Source organism: Hippocampus bargibanti, linkage group LG02, assembly GCF_051943395.1.
Source record: "Hippocampus bargibanti isolate YZ-2025 linkage group LG02, ASM5194339v1, whole genome shotgun sequence".
In the NCBI taxonomy this organism is placed as follows: domain Eukaryota; kingdom Metazoa; phylum Chordata; class Actinopteri; order Syngnathiformes; family Syngnathidae; genus Hippocampus; species Hippocampus bargibanti.
In genome coordinates, this window is record NC_142735.1 from 25,736,299 (window position 1) to 25,761,623 (window position 25,325).

At 41.1% G+C, this 25,325-nt stretch overlaps 2 protein-coding genes across 4 annotated transcripts; both read left to right on the forward strand.

Annotated features, from left to right (window-relative positions):
- Positions 1-1,890: 1,890 nt before the first annotated feature.
- Positions 1,891-9,248, forward strand: slc3a2a (solute carrier family 3 member 2a). The gene is made up of 11 exons (XM_088990513.1): positions 1,891-2,087; positions 2,778-2,983; positions 3,513-3,697; positions 4,285-4,458; positions 5,806-5,900; positions 5,981-6,120; positions 6,446-6,555; positions 6,630-6,829; positions 7,947-8,027; positions 8,109-8,328; positions 8,721-9,248. The coding sequence occupies exons 2-11, from the start codon at positions 2,793-2,795 to the stop codon at positions 8,858-8,860; spliced, it is 1,536 nt and encodes a 511-aa protein (XP_088846639.1). The 5' UTR covers positions 1,891-2,087; positions 2,778-2,792; the 3' UTR covers positions 8,861-9,248.
- A 3,375-nt stretch (positions 9,249-12,623) lies between these two features.
- Positions 12,624-24,777, forward strand: LOC148902181 (uncharacterized). Of its 3 annotated transcripts, XM_088990520.1 has the most exons (11): positions 12,625-12,770; positions 16,458-17,302; positions 19,736-19,821; positions 19,906-20,078; positions 20,785-20,924; positions 21,000-21,103; positions 21,181-21,241; positions 21,469-21,557; positions 21,725-21,862; positions 23,344-23,444; positions 23,513-24,777. In XM_088990520.1, the coding sequence occupies exons 1-11, from the start codon at positions 12,733-12,735 to the stop codon at positions 23,856-23,858; spliced, it is 2,121 nt and encodes a 706-aa protein (XP_088846646.1). In that variant the 5' UTR covers positions 12,625-12,732; the 3' UTR covers positions 23,859-24,777. The 3 variants fall into 3 exon arrangements, with proteins under 3 accessions (XP_088846645.1, XP_088846646.1, XP_088846644.1); XM_088990519.1 differs by having other exon boundaries at positions 12,624-12,770; positions 20,785-21,103; positions 23,344-23,435; XM_088990518.1 differs by having other exon boundaries at positions 20,785-21,103.
- The last annotated feature ends 548 nt before the right edge of the window (positions 24,778-25,325 follow it).

The window sequence follows — 25,325 nt, forward strand, 5'->3', positions numbered from 1 at the left end:
GTGTGTGTGTGTGTGTGTGTGTGTGTGTGTGTGTGTGTGTACGTGTGTGTGTGTGTGTGCGTGCGTACGTGTGTGTGTGTGTGAGCGTGTGTGTGTGTGTGTGTGTGTGCGTACGTGTGTGTGTGTGTGTGCGTGCGTGTGTGTGTGTGTGTGTGTGTGTGTGTGTGTGTGTGTGTGTGTGTGTGTGCGTGTGTGTGTGTGTGTGTGTGTGTGTGTGCGTGCGTGTGCGTGTGCGTGTGTGTGTGTAAACGTTCGCCTAGTGCAGGCAAAATAAACTCCCGCCGGGGTGATCAGACAGGAATTTCGAGCGAGACCCTGCATGTGGGTGCTCACGTGCATCCGCCTGGTCCTTCAGATTCGCTTTGAACGCACCCCTGAAATAACCATTTAAAGCTCTATTCTTGTTGTTGTTGTTGTTGTTGTCATAGTTGTGAAATTGATTTTTGCACAGCTTAATGCTGAAAATCATTTGTTTCCCTCATTCACCTGGTTCCCAAATTCCAAACTATTGATGTGCCTCCTGCCTCTTCCCTTTTTCCTTGAGCTCCACATCGTTTCCTCGTTTCTTCTGGATACAGTATCTTTTATTCCCCCCTCCCACAGACCACGAGAACTGAGAAAAACTACTTATCACAGGGCAAGATTATGTGTCCTCGGTCAACATCTCTGTTACCGATACTCAGGCGGGCGCACATAAACGGCCGCTAGTTAAAAACAGCAACGAGTAGCACGTGTATTGGGCTTTTCATGTTATGTCCAAGTCACATTTGATTTATTAATTAAATTATTTATTTATTTTATGACATGTTCCTGATGTCTGTATTAAAGTTTAAAGATTGAAAGAGGGTCAACATCGATGAATTGATTTACACTAATTGTGTCAAACATATTTGTTGCTGCGGGCCAAATTATAGTTATGGTTTTCCTCTTGTGGACCGTTATAAGTTTGGGGACGCCTTTAGGATGTTCGTCCCCTCCACATATTACATATAGAGTGCACAACAAATTAATGAATACCTAGTTTTCATATTTGAAGGCTAAATAATTACTGTTACTGTGGGACGATTTGAAATTTTGGTTCAGACATTAGCAAGTATAACGGAATTTCACAAGTTTGATTTGCTTTCGCGGGCCGAATAAAATTATGCGATGGGCCAGATTTGGCCCCAGGGCCTTGTATTTTACACCAGTGTTTTACAATGTAATAAAACTGTAATTGATGTAAATAGCAGGACGTCTGTGTAAGCTCTCAGTCGTACAGGAGTGGTCCATCGATGAGAAGGTTTCTTCAGCCGTCATCTGTACAAAAGTGAACTTTTGTACAGATGACGGCTGAAGAAACCTTCTCATCGGTAAATAGCAGGAGTATGTTGATAGGATTTTCCACTTTGCCAGGCCAAGATAAATACAATGACACCCCGGTGATTTTGGCTATTCCGAACGACTAGCTATAAATTTAATCGTGCCGGTAACTTTGGACTGGCAAAATGAAATCGCGAAATGTAACATGGCATGTCATTTGTATTAGAGCTTTTACCCAAAATATATGGGTCATTGTTGGTCATTTCAGTATAATTACTTGGATCTTCTTCACTCTGAGGTGCTTTTCAAACGTCAACCGTTGATTCAATCAAACAGGCGAATGAAAGCGATTTGATTATATTTGGACTGACTTCGTCAAAATTTCAATTGAAGCATTTGATTGCGTCACATGTTGGCCAAGCGCGTATCAGTATACTGTATTTGCATTACTACGAGCTCGAGTTCTCGCAATTAAACCAGTTTTTCTAGTTTTTCTCAAACCGGATCGACAAACATGCACGACAAACTAATACGTGGCAACTACTGATAGACGATATCCGTTTTAAATTATATTGTGCACTAATCTGATAGAAATATTTTTATAGGGCGTCGTCTGAACTTGTTTTCTAGGAAGAGTAAATCGCCACCCACCTCAAGACTGGAGGAGGGCTCACGACTTTCCAGGGCAGCTACATAAACACTGAGCTGCTTACCTCATCAGATTACAAACTGCCTGGAAAGGATCGACCAAGTCCAGACACCGTTTCATCATTTACACAAAACAGGTAAATACAATCTTTTTATTCTCTTTATTCTCAGTTTTACCAACCCTTTACTATAACCCTACATGTGCCTCGATGAGGTGGCTGGCGTCATCCTTTGTCTAACGTGTCAAAAGTATGAAGAATTTTTATTTACCGGGAAAAAAACTGCATCCCCAACGAGTAATCATGCTCTCCATTCGACGTTCGTGTTACATTTTTAGTATATATTTTGTATTCAACGATTGGCTCGTTCGCACGCTGGCTAGCAACCTAGCCTCGTGGAACGTTCACGAACAATTACATCAGAAAATTACCGATTGACTGCGTCGTAAAAACAAAACATATTTACGATAGACAAAAGAGGTTCTAAGTAAGAAGGTAGAGAGTATTGGGCCTTGAGTATCTTTAAAAATAATGAGGAAATTAAATTAAAATGAATTGTTTTCTTTGAATGACGAAAGTGCTCCACTGGGTCGAAAGAAGATTTTTTTAGACTTCGAAAAACTCACTACAGTACTTGTTCTAAACTTTAGAGTCTAAAGGCTACTAAAGGGAAATGTTATAGCATTAACATCTTAATATATCCCACAAAGGCAATGATAGCGGATTTTGAACATTCCATCTAAATTCAAGGTTAGTAATGAGACCATTAAAGTTAGAGCAAAGTCAATTTGTTTTAACGACATCCACTTTGTTAATGTTTTCCCTCAGCATTCAACAACAAAGATGAACTCTGACGTCGACATGAAGGATGTGGAGCTCAGCGAGATGGACCCTGAGAAGCAGCCCATAACTGCCGATGGGCAGGCGAGCAGCGGTGAGAAAAATGGCAGCGTAATGGTGAAGATTCCGAAGGATGAAGTAGCTTTCACCGGCCTGTCCAAAGAAGAACTCATGAAGGTGGCTGGCACTCCAGGGTAAGAGTCCCAACTCAAATCAACTGTATTTTTACAGCACTTTAAAACACCCATTGCTGTACATGGAGCAAAAATCATATATACAACAACAAAACAAGAAATTAACAAAGACTATGGAAAGCACAAAACCGTCAAACAAAGATCAAGTCTGTCTGACGGGCCAAAAAATATAAATGAGTTTTGAGATTAGTTTTTGATTGGCAATGAGTTGACTGGACAAACCCTCAGTGGGAGGTCATTCCAGAGAGAGGGACTGGCAACGGGAAAGGCTCGATCCACTCTGAGTTTTCATAGTCGAAACAGTCCATGTAACAATAGGAGAAAGTTTACCAGTTTTTTTTTATTAATTGAAACACACTTATTAAAGTATTTCTGTGTTCTTTTTCCAAACTGTTTGCTAATACTATCATGTTAAAAGTTTCATATCAAAGTGATATGTAAAAATAAAAGAATTCAAAATTGCATTTTTCAACGCTAAAATTTTAGTCAATTCAGTTGATAACATCCTTGGTGTTTCTTTTGTTTGTAGATGGGTGAGGACTCGCTGGGTGCTGCTCATCCTTTTCTGGCTGGCCTGGTTGGGCATGCTGGCCGGAGCCATCGCCATCATCGTCCAGGCACCGCGTTGCAAACCCATCCCAGAAATGAAATGGTGGAACTATGGACCCCTTTACCAAATCCCAGACGCAGAGGCTTTCGCTGAAGGATTGGCAGGTGCTGTATCTTTTGCGTTGTGACTCAACATTTAGATTGCGATGCACCCCTTTGACCCGAGATAACTTCCTCAAAATAGCAAAAGACTTCACGTGTCGCGGCAGCAGGCTCAAGTTGTCACAGGCTGCTTTATACAAACTTGCTGACACACGCAACGTCTAACGGTCTCACAGATTCTAAAACCGCCTGAGTCATTTCTTTCGTATCACGAGCACTGATATCAGCTGAAAGTTAAGCAAGTCGGTCGGGCCTTTTTATGCGTGGCCAGCAGCTAGTTCTGCTATTTTACGGCTTTAGCTCAGCACTTTGATTTGCACACTCGGGCCCTCCTTTCAGAGTTGGGGGGAGGTGGGGTGGTTTAGTATGTTACTGGAGGGAGGCCCTTCTGTTCCAAATGCTCTTTGGCAGGAGTCCAAGCACCAACCCCGCCCGCCGCATGTGACTCGTTCTCCCATGAAAGATCTTTTTGTACTCACATGGTCGCCAGACGGCGAGGCGGAATCGTTCGCATCTTTCTGCCTCGTGTCCGCACAAGTGACCTTCTTCACATGTTGACATTCCGTCCGTCTCTTCTTCTGCTCGCGCAGGTATTGAGAAAAAGCTGGACAACGTCAATCAGCTGAAGGTGAAAGGTTTGGTCCTCGGGCCTCTTCACACCGTGCAGGCCGACCAGCTGAGCACTCTCGACCTGAAACAGATCGACCCCACTCATGGGAGTGAGAAAGACCTGATCACTGTGCTGGAAAAGGCCCACAAGAAAGGTGGGGGCTCCTTCATTTTTAGTGTGCTTGACACAACTCGCCCATTTCTGTTTTGCCTGGACTTTGACACCTTTTTGTTACACCTTGGGGTGTGACACAAAAAATAAGAATAAATAGATTAATAGACAAATAAATTGATGAACAGATACACGTAGATAGACAAACAAAAAACACACGGCGGCTAGTACTTGAACAAAAAATGTTCTTTGGCCTTTTTGTTACACTTTGGGATGTGACACACACAAAACAATAGATATGTTCCTTTTGTGGTGCGACACACTCATAAATAAATAAATAGACAAATAAATGGAAAAATAAAGAAGCAAAAAACACGGCGGCTAGCATTTGAATAAAAACATTTTCTTTGGCCATTTTGTTCCACCGTGGTGTGTGTGTGTGACACACACAAAAGTAAATACATAGACAAATAGATGAATAAATAAATATGCAAAAAACATGGTGAAGAGAATTTGTATAAGATAATGTTCTGCATTTTTGTTACACCTTCGAACGTGACACACACAAAAATAAATAAATAGATACAGAGACAAATAGATGGATAAATACGTCTGCATAAACGCATTAGATGATCTGATTCTATTTACCAAGGTGGTATACGTGTTTGTTTGTAGTGTAGTAATTCACAAAGTGCTATCAGGTCTCGAACCAGGGTTGATGTTGTTTTGGATATTTTTTTAATGCAGTTGGTTTTCAATTTGCTTTTCAGCTCAGTTTTAATTAGTTTTTAGAGCAGGTTTGTCTGTCTGTTTGTCTGTCTGTCTCTGTTTTCTCTCTGTCTGCCTGTCTATCTATCTATCTATCCATCCACCCCTTAATTTTAAAAAAATGCTTTCCTGTGGTTTCGGTTTCCTAAGTTTTAATATTAGATTTATTTTCTTAATGCATAGAATATTTATCAAGTGTAAGAGAAAAAAAGGGGGCCTTATTTATTGTGTCTTAAAGCCAACGACAACTCCCAAATGATATTCCATCTTCTGTACTGACGAACAGCAATACCAAAATTAATTACATCACAATTATTATGCACTTGTTATACCAAAATTAATATCACATTGTCAATAACAGCTACAGTTTTAGTGACTTTTACAGAGAGAAATTTTCTACAATACATATTGATTTCTATAGAACTTTAACAACGGCTGAAGCTACGACAAAGTGCTAAAGATGGATTTAGTTTCAATATTTATTATTATTTTTTTTTTATTTACCCAATTGTAAATGTTATTTTGATCAGTTTTTGTTGACTCTAATCCTAATCGGCACCGGTCTCGTTATGAAATTGTTGCTAATTTCATGTGAATTACATAGCGCTCATTCTGATCTCAGGAATTTCTGTGGTGCTTGACTTGACTCCAAACTACCGAGGATCCTCCCCGTGGTTCAGGAGCAGTGACCACAATGATGTGATGGACAGCATTCAGGTCGAACCCACTCACGACTACGCAATCCAGACAAACAAACTTCTTTTGGCGTTTCACGTCTCCCGCGTCTCGTCTCGCAGGCGGCGACGGAGCACTGGCTCAATCTGGGCGTGGACGGCATCAAGCTCTCTGACCTCGGCACGGCTTCCAACTCTTCCCACTGGTCTCGTTTGTTGGCCGTGGTGAAGGGCAACGACACCGAGGACGACACCAACAAAAAGTAAGTTGCCCTTTTAGATTTGAGATGATTTGCAGGGCCGTATGAGAAAGTTTACATTTGGCAATTTGACACTTTAGCTCGACATGGAATGAAAAAAAAAAAAACATTCCAGCGCTGTCGGGGAGCGTTAGCAAGAAACAAACTGGGTTCAGCCAGCGGCTTCAAAGTGACCCCTTGTGCAACCGCTGGATAAAGATTTTTATACAGTGGACTAAAAAAAAAGCCGAATGATTCTCAAATTTATGACGTCAATTTAAAAAAAAGACAAACTTGTGATGACTATCATCCTTTTGTGTCGTGGCTGAACCGGATTTCATTTCTCCAGGATGCTGATGGGCGTGGCCGAAGGCATTTCACCCATGGAGATCACCCGGCTGCTCAACACCTCCGGTGCTGATCTGGTGCTGTCGGACTTGCTCAGCACCAAAGGTCAAGGTAGGTCGTTGATACGCCGTCGCTCGCCACCTCCGTCCGCTTCTGGCAATTGACAACCGGTTGATCCCCAAAAGGTGCCGAGCGCATCAATACTCTGAACGCCCTGCACTCCGAGCAGAGAAGTCTGGCCTGGGGTTTGGGCGCCGCCCAGCGGGAACAGCTGTCCAAACGGGCCGCGTCTCGGGCGCTGATCCGCCTCTACCAGTTGCTACTATTCACCTTGCCCGGAACGCCCGTCTTCAGCTACGGTGATGAGATTGGCCTTCAGATGCAGGTAGGGCCTTTTGAAGATTTGCTTTTTGCTTCATTTTTTTCCGGGGGAATTTTCTAGACATGCTCACAAATGGATAAAAATCCATGTACCGTATTTTCCAGTGTATAAGGCGCACCCCCAATTAATGATGTATTTTCAAACTTTTCCATATATAAGGTGTACTGGAGACTATAAGGCACACACCTTCAATGAATGAAAAAAGTGTGGAATGTGGTGTGCCTTCTATTTGGAAACATTTATACAGTAAAGTCTCGTTATATCGATATTCAAGGGAGTCCGAAAAAATATCAATATAACCGGGACTATTGATATATCCGACCCTGTTTGCATGTAATTTTCTCCGTGCGTGCATAGAAATAGTATCGATATAACCGGGACTATCGATATATCCGATATCGATATAACGAGACTTTACTGTATATATATTTTTACAAGGTGCTATAGTTGAGGCTGGGGGTCTGCACTATTTCTAGAGGGGGAAAAGTCGGTGGCTGCTGACAGTAGATAAGAGAACTGTTGTGGCTCAGTATTACTTCACATATAAGGCGTGTCTGCGTATAAGGTGCAGTGTCATCTTTTGAAGCAAATGAAGGCTTTTGGGTGCGGTACATACTTTAAGGACTGTTTAACCTCTTAAAACAGACTTCTTAAATTACTTATGGGTTTGTTATCTAGTCATAGTTGATGTTTCCACAGACGTGAAATAAAATCAGCCCTTCTCTGTTTAAACATTAGCATGTTCAACAACACTTATCCGCTTTCGTCGAACGAAACTGCTAGCTTACAGCTAACATGTAATGTGAAACACCATAGAGGGGCTCATGGAAATTAGCATTGCTTTTTAATGGTAATATACTGTAAAACAGGAACCGCTACTACACTGAGCAGCAACAAATGACGCAACACATTGTGGTGCTATGATGAAGGCGCAGTTTTAAATTTTGACACCCCCCCCAAAAAAAAAATAAAAAATTAATAGTACGACTGCTAACATTCACAAGTAGTTTTTCAAACCCGCAAAGTAGCACGGGCATGAGGTACTGTACCTTAATATAATGAAGGTAGGGGGCGGGGGACACACACTCTCAGCCTAACTATGTGTTTGCACCCTCATCAGGGTGAAAAACCTCCCCAAATGGTGTGGGACCTCGAAAAAGACACCAAGGTTGAAGGAGCCACCGTCAATGAGACTACAGAGGTCAGTGCTTGAAGAAACTGAGTGTTCATAAATCAAGACGTTTGAATTTTCACACCTGCTCTCCATTTTGCCCCCATTTAGGCAGAGCGCGAGGAATATGTCGCCGTGAGGACGTGGTTCAAATCCCTCAGCGAACTGCGAGGCAAGGAGCGTTCCCTGCTCCACGGCGATTACTACCCTCTCCAGTCGTCCTCCTCCTCACTCGCATTCCTGCGACTGTGGGACCAGAGCGAAAGATTTGTCACGGCGGTCAACTGGGGCGAAGGATCGGAGACGCTACCGCTCACCCTGCCGTCGACCGGCAAGTTCACCCATGCTAGGCTTTATGATTTGTGTTTTTCTCCTTGCGTTTTGTCCGCATCATAAGTGCAGCAAAACGACTTTTGCCAATGCTAGCAAGCTAATGCGGCTAACTGATTCACAACCACATGGACCGTTGTAATTGAAGGATACCACATATCATGTTAGTTACATTTACGTGATTAGTATGGCCCTGAGAAATTGTAAATGAGTGTCGCCTGGAGTATGAAGGTAATTAAGATCATATATAGCTGATTTTCTGTAACCAAACCCGAAACATAAATCAGAAAATTATTAGAATCATCATCTGAATGTATTAATGTATATATTTGAAACAAATCTCGGAATTCACTTTACTGTGTCTTTTAACAATTATTTTTTTCCCCCCTACAGAAGAAATGGAGTTACCAAAAACTGCTACAGTCAAATTGTCCACGGATCCAGAAATAGAAGCAGACTCCACAGTGAACCTGGACAAAATCACTCTGGGCCCTGGACAAGGCGTCCTCCTGCATTTCCCCTACACGGGCTGAAGATGGCGCTAAATTGCAACAAAGTCACAATTCGATTCAATCTGTTCTTTTCCAAAGGTGGCTTTTTCAAAAGATTTGCAGGTTTCACACGACAAAATTTGACGAATGTGCGCATCGGTCAGTCTACTTGCTTTTTGGTGTATTTTATTTTAACTGGCTACGTTTCAGACATGCACTCGTTGTAAATGCAGATTGTTTACAAAAGTTTAACATTCCACAATTGTTTGGCTATTTCTGTCTGAGCTTTTTGGAGTATTTTTAAAGCATTTTTTAGTCATTTTGTTGTTCAAATTGAAAGTTTTAGCCTGAGCCTCTGTTGTTCTCACACTAAAGAGGTCCTTTAGAAAACGTCTGCAAACGGAAAAATAAATCGAAAGTTCTGTACCGACTTGCGTGTGTGACAAATTGAACAAAGTACATGTTTATGCATTCATTGCTTTGTGGTAGATCACCTTCACAACATTCTTTTAAATGTCAAAATGTGTGGAGGGAACTGTTAATTCGGAGGCACTGTGGTGTGGAAACGTGAACTTTGTAGGTGACAAATGAATCAAACCCAACTTGCCGACTGCGTGCTCACCCGCAGTTGGATGACTCATTCTGACTCCCACTTTAATATGACAATTTGAGTCAAATGATATATTTTATTTTTTAACCATCCTACGAATCTGATTAATGATCACCTCGTTCGTTCGGTGCCAGTAAATATACTTGGGCTGACTTTTCTTGCACAGCAAGAACACAACATGTCAGATTTTATTTGTGAATTCAAAAGTAAATTCGGTACTTCACATCGCATACTTCTGCCTAATAAGGACAAAACAACCTTGCCTTCAAAATACCAATTCTACCTAAACGCGAAAACAAATGTAGTTATTCTTAACTCTTCATAATTCTTTACATCTGTGTTTTAACTCTTTATAAAGTACAAGAGTATCATAATATTACCAGAAAAAAAGTATTTAGAATATAACACCAAGAAGGTGCGCTTGTTACTGTTAACATTTCTCGTAAATGGGAAAAAACAATTTGTTTGTTGTTAGTTTGTGAATGTCATTCAATCGATGTGCTTGTAGTGCATTCAAATGTCAGTGTAGAAAATTAAAACTACCAATAAATCAGTAATTTGTTAAGTGAGAGTGAATTGTGTCGCTAACTGTATCTCTATGGCACAGTCCCATGCGATACAAGTGTCATTTTTAAACGTTCTTATTGCCGCTTCGACTCTTGCGTTCTCGAAAGGTAAGCAACAGGATACGCACATGAATACATTTACTTTTCGTTGTCCATCGATGAGAAGTCGATGAGAAGGTTTCTTCAGCCGTCATCTGTACAAAAGTGAAGGTTTCGGACGTTTCGCCTCCTATCCAAGAGGCTTCGTCAGCGAACTAAAGTCTGACCGGTCGTATCGGCCCCATTTATATATCCCTAGGGATATATAAACGGGGCCATACTAATGCCGATACGACCAGTCAGACTTTAGTTCGCTGACGAAGCCTCTTGGATAGGAGGCGAAACGTCCGAAACCTTCACTTTTGTACAGATGACGGCTGAAGAAACCTTTTCATCGATGGACCACTCCTGTACGACTGAGAGCTTACACAGACGCATCGATGAGAAGGTTTCTTCAGCCGTCATCTGTACAAAAGTGTCCATGTAGAATTTTTGGTTGTCTGGAAATGCCTCGGTGCATTCAGACATTGTTCAACACTTGAAAATAATCTTTCGTGGAAATTAACGATTCGTTTTTGCGACTTGCTACGTGTTTAATAGCACGTTAGGATTAGCAGGCCTTGTTCTCCCTGTGACTTTCCACGTTTAAGTCACACTTCCGTTTGACTTAAAGGACAACCGACGTCACTTTTTTGTTTTTTAACTGACACCAGAAAAAACGTTTTATAGCATCTAAAATACCCAAAACACGCAATATGATATTTTTAGTCAAATGCAAAACACCAATAAAAATGACTTAAAGTGTCCAAAATCTGCAAAAAAATTGAGCTGCGAATTGGGCATTTTCAGAAAGTCCCGCCTCCAGTTCGTGACGTCACGCCAAGACGTCTTGCATTGCTAGTGAATCAAAACAACGGCTTCAGATTCAGAGAATATGCTTTCTTCTTACACATCCAGTTATGAATATTATTCAAATAGTTCTGAAGAGGAAAGCATACATGTTTGCAATCGATTAAAGAATTTATTTGTGCCATTTTGAGGCAACATTGAGGGGAAATGTCTCACTGAAAAAGAGGCACAAAATGGCGACCTCCTGTGGCCACCTCCGTTTCCACAGGCTGATAAATTCCTTATATGGCGCTTGGACGCCCTCTTCTGGCCTTCTGGCGGCTTTTGGGTGCAACACGAGGTCCCCAGACCAAACGAGTACAGCAAAATACATTGACGTGATGGAAGGACCACTACAATGCATCTTTTTTTTACGGTCAGGGGCGGTCCTTTAGTGACGTCACATACGGACTCGTCACCAACTCAAAAACAAGACTTCCTGAATAGTCAGCGTGAGTCTTAAAACGTAAAATATAGCTATATGCGGTGGAATCTTTGTAAAATACTCTCAGTAGAAGTCATTTGAAGCCATTTTACAAATTATGGACACAACTTGTCCGGAGACGTCGGTTGTCCTTTAATCACAACACAATAAGGAAGCAAGGTGAAGAGAGAGAAAAAAACAATCTGTTTATTCGTCGTTGGTTATTTTATATTTCGGGTGCTTACCGACGTATACGCTTGTCCACCAAAGGGCGCTGCATCACCCTTTGACTCTTCATTTTAACTGACGACAAGGTAAAATTGGCCTCCCAATCCGGGTTGTATTCGTTCCATCCATATTCAAGTGGCAATTAAAAATCAACTTGATAGAGTGTTTATGCACATTAGTAAACATATTACGTTATTTCATGTTTAGATTAGTAAACATATGTTATTTCATGTTTATCTTAGTACACATTATGATTATTGCACGTCTAATTTAGTTAAATAAAATTATCAAGTTTATTAGTTCAATAGTTGTCGCAACAGCAAATACAGTCTAAGACCCTCCCAACACAGAGTTGTTCGTAACCGATTGGACGGGAAGATCGACTTGTCCGCAACTGATTGGACAACAGATCGCCACTGTGTATGTTCAAAAACTTGTCAGAGCGGGAGCTCGTTCTCTTAGTTTCTTATCTTTGTCTGTGTGCTCATGTCTTCGTCCCACCGAGACGAGAAATGCCTTTTCTGTCTCATTAGAATAAAGTAGTTTTTTGTTCACCATCTATCGTCGTTACTGATATTTTTATCACTGAACTTCTGACAAAACCGAACCAGGAAAGACGAACAAGAATTTAATTCGAACACAACTCATTCATAATTTGTCGTTAATCCACCACACTGCCATAAAATATATGGATAAAAAGAAATGTCTTCTCACTTGTAAAACATATCATCTCATCATCCAAAACCCGGAAGAAAGCAAAGCACAGTTGGTTTTGAAAAAGTGATAAAAAAGAGAATGAGATGGAAAAAATGGGGGGGGGGTCATGTTGAGTTAAACATAGCTGAGAAGAGGGAGATCAGCAGTGTTTGTTTCCGCAGGATGTGGTTACCACGACAACGAAAAAGGCACAGCCGCAACATCACTACACTGCGAGTCACTTCTGACACCTGTTTCAAGTGTTAGGTGTGTGTTTGTGCAAAAGAGAGAGAGGGATGAGTGCGGTTTACAATGTACATGGCAGCTGCGCCTGTGTGCGCCTTTTGTCTTAATTCTTTGTGACATTGCGTTTATACTCATCATTTTGGGTATTTGCAAACTTTCAGGTGACGCACAAAAAAGAGGGTGCCTGGGCAGAGATGATCTGACAAGACAGCAGAGAATGAGGACACCCGCACAATACATGAGCGACGAAAACCGGTAAAAACCTAAGCAATCTGAAAAAGGCAACCCAAACTGCATGCAATTCGTCTTTCCACTCTTCTGTACATTCTGTCCTGTCTTTGAATGGCTTACTTCATAACCACTGAGTTGTATTTTTTAGTTATATTATTTTTATTCTTTCTTGTTAGCAGACTTATTTGTGATCATCTCCATTAAGTGCTTTGGCGATTTTACTATCCTTTCAATTTGTGATGATTTTTGGTCATGCGCTGACATCATCTGCAAATTTCTCGGTTGTCAAAGATGTGTGTACCGCATTATCCAGTGTATAAGGCGCACCAAATCCTTTCTTTGCTTCAAAAGATAACACTGGGCATTTTATATGTGAAGTAATATTAAGCCACAAGAGGTCTCGCAAATACTGTCAGCAGCCACCACACCATTTCATCCCATAGAAAATGTACGGTAATCCCTCGGTTACCGCGTTTTATGCGGACTGGGACCACCTGCGATAGACGAAAAACCACGATGTAGCGAACCCTACATTTATTGGTAAATTTACATGTGTATGAGTACAAAAAATATTATTATTATTAATAATAACAATAATAATAATACTAATAATATACTACTACTACTACTACTAATAATAATAATAATACAGTGATACCCCAGCTTACGAACTTAATTGTTTCCCAGAAAGTGTCTGTAAGGCGAAAAGTTCGTCTGCCCCTAAGAAACCATTAAAAATGAGAATAATCCATTTCCAGGTTCCCATAAACATAATTTTCTACTAAATAAGCCTCAAAACTACACAAAATATACCTTTTTTACGTATAATAAATGTGCTATTGTATTGTAATTAAAGAAATAAACTGTACTATATAATAAAGTCGTTTTATTTACCTTTGTCCATTATGATAAGCATATGCATGCATACATGTCCATTATAATACGCATACATGTGCTCTGCTGATCCCCGTGGCCATCATCTGTAAGAGAAATTGGCTGAATTTCACACAAAGACCAAGTCAATTATTTTGTGATGTAATGTAGGGAAAGAGATGCCCATATCACGGTAAGATCAGAGCATTAGGATCAAATGGAGAGTATTGTTTTGCTTATTTGAATGTTGCTGTGCTTGATGAATGTTGTGTTGCTTGATGATATCCGAGTGAACTTGCCTTGCTTTCTCGCCGATCACACCCTCACACCCTGTCCCCTGCTATCTGCTTCTCGTTAATCCAAATCAACAGAAGCTTTTCAACCTCTTCTATTGACTGAGATCATTGATTAGACAACACAGAAACACCCTTCGCCACACGTAGCAATGGTCGACTTAGCATACTGGTAGAGTAACACAAACGCACACGTTGTTCGTGTTTTTTGATAATCACCTTCTTGTGCTCGACCGTAATTTTCTTTTGCGTTCTCTTTGGCTGAACGTCTTTTTCGGTCCCAAAAAAGCAAAAGTATCCACTCGATAACAAACCACGTCTGCACTGAGTGCACTCAAAGAAAGTAGGTGTGGAAAAGTAGTCCGGCAGCCACTGTGGCGCTGTTCGCCCATGTGGTTTGATGTTCTTCCGCCGAAAACTAGTCCGCCAGCCATTGTGGCTCTCCGTGTGTTTCCCGAAAACTAGTTGCCAAGATTATATTCTCGCAAATTTAATGTTCGTAAACTAAAGCATTCGTAAGTTGAGGTATCACTGTAATAATAATACTACTACTACTAATAATACATTTAATATCTTATCCCGTGACTGTAATGTGTCCTTGATAGGAACACAGTACAGGACATGCATAAAGAAGCACAGTAAATGTTTGTAGTACAGTACAAAACTCGTTTGTAGTGCAGTACAAAATACGAGAATACGTACAGTACATAACCTGAACTAACGCGATGGGAGAACAAGAGGGGTGATGATTATTCAGGTATAGGTTGATTGTTGTCAGTCGTGTCGTCTCTCGCCCAATCAGCTTTGTACCGAGTCAGCGAAAAAACACATGAAAAAGAAAAACCTCAGTTGACAGCGTGGCATCACATTAATGTAAACAAAGTCAAGACGATTAATATACAGTAAGCAAAGTGATGAATGTTTTGTTTACATTAATCGTCGACTCGTTGTCAGGTGTGGCCAAATAAAACCAATGTTTTGGGTTACTGAACTAATGTTCGGTTTCGTGCATTTACAGCAAAGTAATGCCTCAAAATGGATGAATAAATAAGAAAATAACACCAGTAATCTATTGAATGTGCAATGTTGCTCTCTTTGACAATCTGTTGTTTTCCAGTACTGTAGTAACTTTTGCTGCCATTTGCTGCCTTTTTTTTTTTTTTAGAAAAAAATCTGAGATGCATCAAGAGCCGCGATAATCTAACTACGAAGTAGCAAGGGATTACTGTAGTGCATAACCCCATCCTTCACTGTAGCGCCTTATTATGTGGTGTGCCTTCTATTTTGAAATGTTTTCTATATTTATATATTATATTTAGAAAACTTTTTTCATTCATTGAAGGTGTGCCTTACAGCCGGGTGCACTTTATTTATGGAAAACATTTGAAAAGACGCCATTCATTGGGGGTGCACCTTACACTCCGGTGCACCTTATACCCCTGAAAATACAGTACATTAAAGGACAACCAACGTCACTTTTGTGTTTCCTTACTGACATCAGAAAAACGTTTTATAGCATCTAAAATACCCAAAACACACAGGCTGATATTTTTAGTCAAATGCAAAACACCAATAAAAATGACTTAAAGTGTCCAAAATCTCCAAAAAATTGAGCTGCGAATTGGGCATTTTCAGAAAGTCCCGCCCCCAGTTCGTGACGTCACGCCAAGACGTCTTGCATTGCTGGAGAATCAAAACAATGGCTTCAGATTCGGAGAATATGCTTTCTTGTTACACTTCCAGTTATGAATATGTTTCAAATAGTTCTGAAGAGGAAAGCATACACGTTTGCAATCGATTAAAGAATTTATTCCGTGTCATTTCAAGGCATCTGGACTGCAATGTAGCGTCCCAGAAAAGAGGCAGAAAATGGCGACCTCTTGTAGACATGACAGTGTATTGCATTTCCACAGGCTGATAAATTCCCAATATGGAGCTTGGACGCCCTCTTCTGGCGCAACACGAGGTTTTCAGACCAAACAAGCATTGACGTGATGCAAGGACTGCTACAATGTGCCCTTTTTTCGGTCAGGGGCGTTCCTTCAGTGACGAACTCGTCACTAACTCAAAAACAAGACTTCCGGAATATTCAGCACGATTCTTAAACCGTAAAATGTAGCAATATGCGGTGGAATCTTTGTAAAACACACTCAGTAGAAGTCATTTGAAGCCATTTTACAAATTATGGACACAACTTGTCCGGAGACGTCGGTTGTCCTTTAAGAATGCCAAGTACAAAATAACCTAAATTAGGTGACGTAGCAAACCCAGCATTCGGTCCAAAAGGGACAGGGCCATTGCTGGATCTTTTTTTGGACACTTTTTAGCCAACAAGGGGTAAAAAATACCCCACAAAGTTAGAACTACCAAGTTGTCTGGGTAGTACAAATCTTACGACCAATACTTACGCCCACTCAGGGGCCACTCGCATGATATATTTAACACCGTTTTTACATCAAACTTTCTTCCCAAAATGCAACCCGCCAATTTTATTCAAGCATGACCGTGATTTAAATAAACATGCATTTTTCCTCACCTGTCCTAGATGCAATAAACAATCAACCACCATGGATGACTTTTGGTCCACTCAGGAATTTTCCAATGGCCATTCTCACTATCCCCAAAGATCCTCCTTCCACCCGATCCCTGCAGTGGACTCCCCCCAGCAGTTTGGAAGTGAAGGTGAAAACCACGTGACGTACTTCTTTTCTGCAAGACGAAGCGCGACCGCCTTCGGTCAATTGGAGAGCGGCAAAAAAGAGAGAAACTGCGACAATGCGCAGGCAGGATTTTACAGTAACGGTAGCTTGAGAGGAAACTCGGCTCCGAATTTTAATCTGGCTTTGAGTAAATGGAAACAGAGTATCGGGGAGTTTCAACCCTGGGATTTGGGTTCTAGCGGTGACACCCCCAGCCCGTTATCTGAAGTTTCCTGGTGCCAGTCCACTCCGCTGAGCCAAATTGTGGACTCTCAAACTTTACCCTCACTGAATCCTCCGCAGGTGCCAGCCGACCAAAAACCCGACACCTTCCTTGAAACAGGACCACAGAAAAGAATCCCCGAGAGTCACTGGCCCGCTTGGGGGGGCCAAGGAGAGCACTTTGGGTCAGAGAAGTTATTCAACCCAAACACCTACTCGTCCGCCGCGCCACCCTACTCGTTGTCCCACCTGGACTCCTCCGTGCTCAGTCCTCCTCTCACGCCTTTACCAGCCCCGTCTCACTCACCAGCCATGACGTGCAGCCAGTCGCGTTCGCAGGGAGGAGACGACAACTTGCTGTTGCATTTTCTTGTTTCCGAACCGCAGCCACCCCTATCGCGCAACTCCTCAAGGATGATGTGGACGTTAGCCGCGGGGTTGGATGGAACCGCGCAGGGCAACCTCAGAGGTACGTCAGACGTGTTCTTGGGCAATACCGAATTGTGGAGACTGTGCAGTTAGCGAGCGAGCAGGGTTGGCCAATTCAATGAAATGTCATCAAAGAAAAACAACGAATGACTCCCCACACTTGAAGTTGACGGTCAAACTGAATACCTCCCAAAAAAAACCCACATATTACACATTTGAATATAATCCATAATTTTTTGATTTGTAAAAAAAGGCTATTATTCCTGCACCACAACTAACTGTAGGATCACATACTGAGAAGTAATGTTCAATGGCATATATTCCTCTTAATCTATAATAATAAATAAATAAATAAATAAATAAATACATGCATGCATACATGCACAAATAAATAAAGAAACAAATGAACGAATTAACAAATGAATACATAAATAAGCAAACCAACTACATAAATACATACATGAAAATGTAAATAAACAAATAAACTTATTTTTATTGACGGTGTATTTTCACTCCGTGAAATTTCTGTTATTTTTTTTCAAAGTCTGCCTTCAATATCTTTTATTTATTTATGTATTTATGTATTTATTTATACATTTAGATTGTTTAATGAACACTACATTTTGAAATCAATCAATAATCATGTATAATCTTGTATGTTAATTGTATGTACCATCCAGTGACGTGCGGTGAGGTTCATGGCTGGTGAGGCACTGACGTCATCATAGTCAGATTTACAAACATATGAACTCTACAGAGTAGTTTATTCACTATTTGATTGGCAACAGTTAACGTATTTTGTTTAAAATTTCATGTCAGCATTTTTATATATACAAACTAGCATAGAAAATTAAAAAAAAAAAACGTTTTTATCGTGTTACCTTTAGTCCTTGCGCCGCTCCTTCTGAAGAAAGGCATCGATAACTTCTTTGTAGAAGCCTTCCTTATCTGTCTTCAGTTTTAAAAGTCTCTCTGTCTCAACGGAGATCACTGCCAGTGAAGAAAGTCGTCCTTGATCAGTCCTGTTCCGACTGTATGTTTTCAGTGCTGAGAATGACAATCTCGTCTACTTCTCCAGCAACAAATGGGGCTGCACCGATCTCCTTTTTAATGTCATTTCCAATGACATCACCAACTGCTTCAATTAAATCGTTCTGTATTCTGTTTCACAGGCTAGAAAATATAGTGGATGTCCCAAAATGACTCGCTAGCCGGTCATCTTTCTCAGCGAAAGCATGTAATAGTTCAACATAGTTGCCACGATGAGCAGAGCCCTTACTTTCATCATTTCCACGAAATGCCAGCTGTTGTTTGGCAAGGAAGCAGGTGGCATTGATGAGATCTTTTAAAATCTCCCGGTTCTCCTTTACCTTAGCATTGTGGATGCTGATGTTGAGTCTTCGCTCATTTTTGATGAGGCTCCGTTGTAAATTTTTCAGGTCGCAATATCCCATTTGAGTCCAGACATTGTCACAAATTGAGAACAGAAGGCAGGAAAAGCAGAAAAGGCGCTTTCTTGCTGGACATCCACACAGCCAGCCTTTTCGTGTGTACCAGTCCGCCTGAAAAGAGCGATTATTGTGTCCCGTTGTCTGAAGCAAACCTTTTAGCTCCGGTGTTGGTCTTCCTTTAATTATTACCTCCTGCTTCGATTGAAAGTCCAGTTTAGAAAATTCTTTCACTTTCGATATGTAATCCTCCATTCTGAAAGTGAGGCCAAGCAACACGAAAAATATACTGCAGGGTTGCACTTTACTTGCTAACTGTTTACTGTAGCTTTCTGTCTCTAATTCTATTATTCTGCAGACGTGGAAGAAGTATCTCTGGAATCACAAGCGCCCCCTGCCTGTCATGAGGCGGGAGAACTGTGTGCCTCACCTACGCACAGCGTTTTGATAAAAATAAAACAAAATAAACACTGGAGTACAGTGTTTATAATGTACAATGGCTCTACATTATATACACCAGCTAAACTGTAGAAATTTAGTTCATATACTAAACGTGTTTGAACGCTTTAATAGCGATATGCAGAAGGACAGCAATGCGGTCTCACTTCAGAGCAAGCCAGCACAGTAAGCATAGTGATTGCGCAATCCATAGTGAGGATCAGCCGGCTGGTGCCTCACTGCTTGTCTCAACTTAGTATTTGAACGGTAAATGTGAAAATTCAGCGATTTTGAAAGAAAAAAAATCAAAAACGGTGAAGTTAAATGGACAAGAACATTAAAGTACAAATCACTAAATACATATAACTGTTTAATTTATTTTTTCATTTGATATTTCCATGACAGCTTTCCATGATGACAGGTGAGGCACTGCCTCCCCTGCCTCCACTGACTGCACGTCACTGGTACCATCTCAAAATAACCGTGACTGTTATTTTTTTACATAATCGCCTGGCCCTAGCAAGCTAGCTAGATTAGCCCCCCACCCCAAACAATTAATGTCTTCCATCTTTTCCCACAATTTACAGAACTGAATCTGCTCTCACCTGGCAAGTCTTCTCTCAAATTACACAGAAACCCAAATCACACGACTGAAAGTGTTTCTTCCAATTGGGTAACCAAGTCAGACCCCATTTTGGGCCACCATTGTTTTTCCTCTCCAGCAGCAACGCATTCACCAGACTGCTTCTTCTTGTAGAACGCCCAAACCTACACTGGAACTCCATTTCCCAGTCTCCTTCACTCCAGCCAGGAAAAGAGATCTCATTATACACCCCGGCCCCTCCTCAACCCGGCCCGTGAAGGGACAGGCCTTTATTATTCCTTCTCCTCCGTTTACTCAACGGAGAAGGATCAGCAAGATGTGGAAGCGTAAGTCTACCAAGCAATCAATAAAGTCAAAATATGTGTGTAAAATCTGTCAAATAAGATTGTCTCACAATGGAGACATTCTCAATTTACAGCAGCAAAGTTTGTCAGGAATAAAGTAAATAAATAAATAAATAAAAAATAAAACTCATGAAAGATATATTATGACAACACATTTATAAATATTCACAATAAAATGTCTTATTTATTTAGTATTTATATTTTTATTTACATCTCATATAAAGGTAAAAAAACACTCGGCCATTGTCCTTCCTCCCGATTTGAAATAATAATTTATTGAACAAAAACCTGTCTTCGGAAAGAGAGAGGGAGAGGGAATTTCAAAATAGCCGTTGGTGCTTTCAGGAAAACATACACTCACTTTTCACTCCATAGCTTCAGAATTAGCATCTATGAGCAAGAATATCGGAACACTTAAATTGCGTATATTTTTTATCTTCAGTGAGGAGCGCCCACATTATGTTTGTTCTATCAGCTAGCTGACCAAGAGGTGCACCCGAATGAGCAGTACAATGTGCCACTTTTCTTGCTTTGGCTTTATTTATTCTTCATGTTTTGTCCTGGACTCAATCTATGCTTTTATTTTGAAATGTTTTGACACTGTTTGTCCTGGAGAGCAACGAGGTAGGTCGATAATTCCTTAATTCAGAAACCAATAACGCTGACAACTGGCCTTTTTTCTCCTCAGAATGATCAACATTGGCAGTGATTTCCAGGCGGAGATCCCCGCGTTGAGCCTCGAGGACGTCTGGGAAAAACGAAGCTGGGAACAATCCCTGTGGAAGTCATGTGAGGAGATCACGGCGAACCGCGAGACGCAAGCGCAAGGTGAACAGTCGCCCACCCTGGAATTGTCTGAATATCTGGTTCGGACACAAAGCATCTTTTTTTGTGGGCGTTTAGTGGAGAAGCTGCTTCTGCTGAGCAGCTCCAGTTGCTTTCCAGGAGGGGGCAGCAACATCGAGCTAGCATTGCACTCTTTGCAAGCCTGTCAGGCCAACATCTTGGTTAGTGCAGTCTGTGACGTGTTTTATGTCGGTCTCGTCACATGCTTCACAGCTCAGATTGCTTCCACCCCATACAGGCCGCGCTAGAGATGCTCCTGCTAACGGAGACATCACCGACAGAAGACTACCACTATGCCGGTAACCTTTAACCTCCACCTGGACATTTTGTATAGATAGATTCCCCCACCGCCGCAACAAATGACATTCGGGCTTTAAAACAACTAATTAGTCGGCAAAGGAGAGCCTGTTTCCCACTGTGCGTACAAAGGCGGTCTTTGTGCCCCAACCCCCAACCCTCCGCAACACCCCACCACCTTTGTCGTGTTTCACTCTTACAATTCAGCATTTGTCATCTCCTCGTCCAGGTAGTGACGTTTGGACCGAGAGTGAGAAGAGAAGCTTCAACGAAGCCCTGAAAACTCACGGGAAAAACTTTTCGCTCATACACAAAATGGTATACCCTTCCCCACCCACTTCCTAAGCCCCCCTCACCCCTGCATATTCACATATTCAAGCTTCACTAGTCACTCACAGTGCCAAAGAAAGTCCTCAAGCAAGTTCTTTAAGAATGGACGTTTTCCTGCACGTTGCACAATTGGGCGACTTTTTGGTGTGTTGCAGGTGAGGACAAAGACGGTGAACCAGTGTGTGGAGTTTTATTACATTGTCAACAAAAGCCAAGCCAAGCGGCACAAATATGCAAAGCTGACGTGTCTGGATGAGAAGGGAGGGGAGTCGGAGCGATATAAGAGTGACCATGTGAGTCGTACCAAGATTTTTTTTGTTGATTTATGCACGCGAGGGCCTGCCTCATCATGGCTGATGACCATTTCGATATTCTGGCAGATTAAATTAATTTGGTAGAAACCACCTGTGATGAATAAAATTGCTTTTTTAGGGGGTTGCAATGCCAAATATATGAATTATAGGTACATTATAAATATTTCTTTTAAAGGACAACCGACACCATTTTTTTGTTTCCTGACTGCTATCAGAAAAACGTTTTATAGCATCTAAAATACCCAAAACACACAGGCTGATATTTCTAGTCAAATGCAAAACACCAATAAAAATGAAGTGTCCAAAATCTGCGACAAACCAGCTCAAAACTGGGGATTTTCATGAAGTCCCGCCCCCAGTTCGTGACGTCACGCTAAGTCGTCTTGCCTCGCTCTAGAATCAAAACAATGGCTTCAGATTCGGAGAAGATGCTTTCTTGTTACTCATCCAGTTATGAATATGATTCAAATAGTTCTGAAGAGGAAAGCATAAATGTTTGCAATCGATTAAAGAAGTTATTCCCTGTCATTTTGAGGCATCTGGACAGAAATGTAGTGTCCCAGAAAGTGCAAAAGATGGCGTCCAAGCTCCGTTGGAAATGGGCTGATTTGTCTGCTGGGAATTTGTGTCAGCGAATATCAAATACAGTAAAGTCTCGTTATATCGATATTCAAGAGAGTCCGAAAAAATATCGATATAACCGGAACTATCGATATATCCGACCCTGTTTGCATGTAATTTTCTCCGTGCGTGCATAGAAATAGTATCGATATAACCGGGACTATCGATATATCCGATATCGATATAACGAGACTTTACTGTAGTAGTCTTGGCGCAACACACAACGATTCACCATCGCATTGTTTATGTGTTTTCCTTCTAATTTTGCCATCAACACGGATCAACACAAAGTTTTCAGACCAAACAAAGTACCGCAAAATGCATTTTGTGTCGCTTTCTCGGTCAGGGGCGAGACGTAACGTGGGGATCGTCATCAACTCAAAAACAAGACTTCCTGAATAATCAGCGCAAGTCTTAAAACATAAAATATAGCTATAAGAGGAGTCGGTTGTCCTTTCATGGTTGCCACACCACAGATATGAATTAGTTCGATTATTTTGTATTTGTTCGAAGTCAGGGCTGAGAGAAAAATTAGCAAAAATGTGATCTTTTTTTTACTTTGTTTCAGTTTTTTTATTTTATTTTTTCCCCCAGAAACATATTTTCGCAATTTTATTTTTGTTCATTTTTATCTATAATGTGTAAAATCAGCTCCAACAAAAATCCCAAATTGACTTTTTTTGTAGTTTCAGTTTTTATTTTTACTTTTCCAGAAGTGCATTTTCAGCATAATGAAATTATCATTCTTTCCGTTTCAGCTTTAGTTATTTTGTTCTTTTTTTTTAAACCAATAATCACCGTGGTTGGGCCTAAATTAAGACATGTGCCATCTTCTGCAGGAAATTGTTGCCTCCCCGGCAGCGGAAAAGCAGCCTGGACCGGAGGAGGTCTGTGCTGGGTTGCCATTGGCCGGCTCATTCCCTTGCACAAAGTGCGGCAAGTGGGTCAACCCTGATTTTTTTTAAGATGCCTTGTTGTGATCCATTCATAAATTCTCTGTTGTCTCAGAATGTTCACCAAGGTCAAGTCCCGTAACGCTCACATGAAAATCCATCGCAAGTTTCCAAAGGCCTGGCGCAACAGTCTCCTGGTTCAAGAGTCGACTCCTTCGGTTGACTCCTTAATCGACAACTTCTACCGTCAAAGCGGTCACAGCGTCACACCTGAACTTTTTGCTCGCCACGGCGGTCGCTTGTCGGTCGTACCCACCTACACCGACGACCCAAACCTTGACGCAAGAAACGGCGTTGTCACCGCTGATGATTCAAAACCAAAAGAAATGCAGTGCGCTTCAGTTTTTAACCATTCGTGGCTGTCATTTGAAGACTTTCAAATGGGGTCTTACGTACCTTAATTCATTCACTGCCATTCCCGAAAATATTCGGGAATTTAAAAGCATGGTCCCCATTAACCGCGATAAACGGGAAATTACTGCATATCGTCAGCAAAAGATTGGAAAGGCGCTTATCAATTATTTTTTTTTTAATTATTATTTTTAACATGGTCAGAACCCATATTATGTCTGCATTTTTTTGCAGACTTACGACCTGGTTTTTTATCTTATACGGTAGCTGTATGTCATTTTACAGCATGATTGGCATCGTTCAGTGTAAGTCTCCGCTGTGCGTGACCTCGTCGTGACATCACTGCAGAAAGCTAGCCTTTGCTCTATTTAAACACCCCCGATTAAAGTCCAACATTCCCATCTGCTGCCGTGTTTCCCTTTCTTCTGGATTCAACTCAGATCTGGTTTCACGTTTCCGTGCCAGTGTGATTGCACTTTTGAAAACCGATCCGGAGATGTTAGTTCACATCACACCCAGCCTGACAAAAAATGAGCAGCTCTCCTGGCGTGTTTGTCATAATAGTGCAAGATACACCTGATGTGCTGAAAGGTTTCTGAAAATTGTCAAATACCACCCATAAATAAATTGTAAATACTACTGACAGCGTGCCAATGTCAATGATCTAATCCGCGATCATCTCTCCGTTTATAAGAGGCTTTTTACTGTGTAAATATCTTTCATCGTCACTGGTGAAAAGAAGGAGTCAAACTTGTGACAACAACAATGCGAAGGGTGTGCCCACTGTTACACGATGGAATCCCGCCAGTGTAGGGTGGTTGGCGTTAATTACGAGCTTTGAGGCAACACCAACAGGGATGAGGAAAGAGAGAGAAGCAAGCAAAGTTCAACACATGCACGTGAGACGCAAAAGTGGGTAAAGCGCATGTTAGACGGCATTTGGGATGATCATTAAATGTCATTGTTTCATGTTGCGTATCTTGACTTGTTTTTCAAGAGCCAGTAAAACAAACGTGAATACAACAGTCACGAGTTTGTGTCATGTCACAATTCCTGGCGGTTTTGGTTCTAGGAAATGATTAGTTTTATGATGGAATTGTTGCGAACCATGTGAATGTGAACTGTGTGTCTTAGTTTCCTCAAGGTTGGGAAACCGCTAAGGCACAAAATTGGGCCCACACTAAATTAATGACTCTTAACTTCTGGTGAGTGAATTGAATGTAAAAATACATTCAAATAAATTTGCGTATTGTCCCACCGCGATGGAAAATCTACGAAGATTATTTATGCAATTTATTGTCCCATGTCGGCGATTTTTGCTGTTTATACAATACAGTACATATTGATTTAGACTGTATGGTGCTTTAACCATATTTGAAGCTGTAACAAAGTAAATTTACAATGAAACTATGTATGGAGGCATATTGCGTGTGTATTTGGCATAGCGTTTCTTAAGGTTGTTTTTCCTGAATATTTTATAGACAATTTGAATTCCCCCCAAAAAACTGAAACTTTAA

Coding starts and splice junctions, on each gene's coding strand:
- slc3a2a (XM_088990513.1), top strand. CDS start 2,793: ATGAACTCTGACGTCGACATGAAGGATGTGGAGCTCAGCGAGATGGAC. Junction 3,698..4,284: donor TTTCGCTGAAGGATTGGCAG/GTGCTGTATCTT, acceptor CTGCTCGCGCAG/GTATTGAGAAAAAGCTGGAC. Junction 6,830..7,946: donor AGATTGGCCTTCAGATGCAG/GTAGGGCCTTTT, acceptor CACCCTCATCAG/GGTGAAAAACCTCCCCAAAT.
- LOC148902181 (XM_088990518.1), top strand. CDS start 12,733: ATGAGGACACCCGCACAATACATGAGCGACGAAAACCG. Junction 20,079..20,784: donor GATCAGCAAGATGTGGAAGC/GTAAGTCTACCA, acceptor TTTTCTCCTCAG/AATGATCAACATTGGCAGTG. Junction 21,242..21,468: donor AGAAGACTACCACTATGCCG/GTAACCTTTAAC, acceptor CTCCTCGTCCAG/GTAGTGACGTTTGGACCGAG.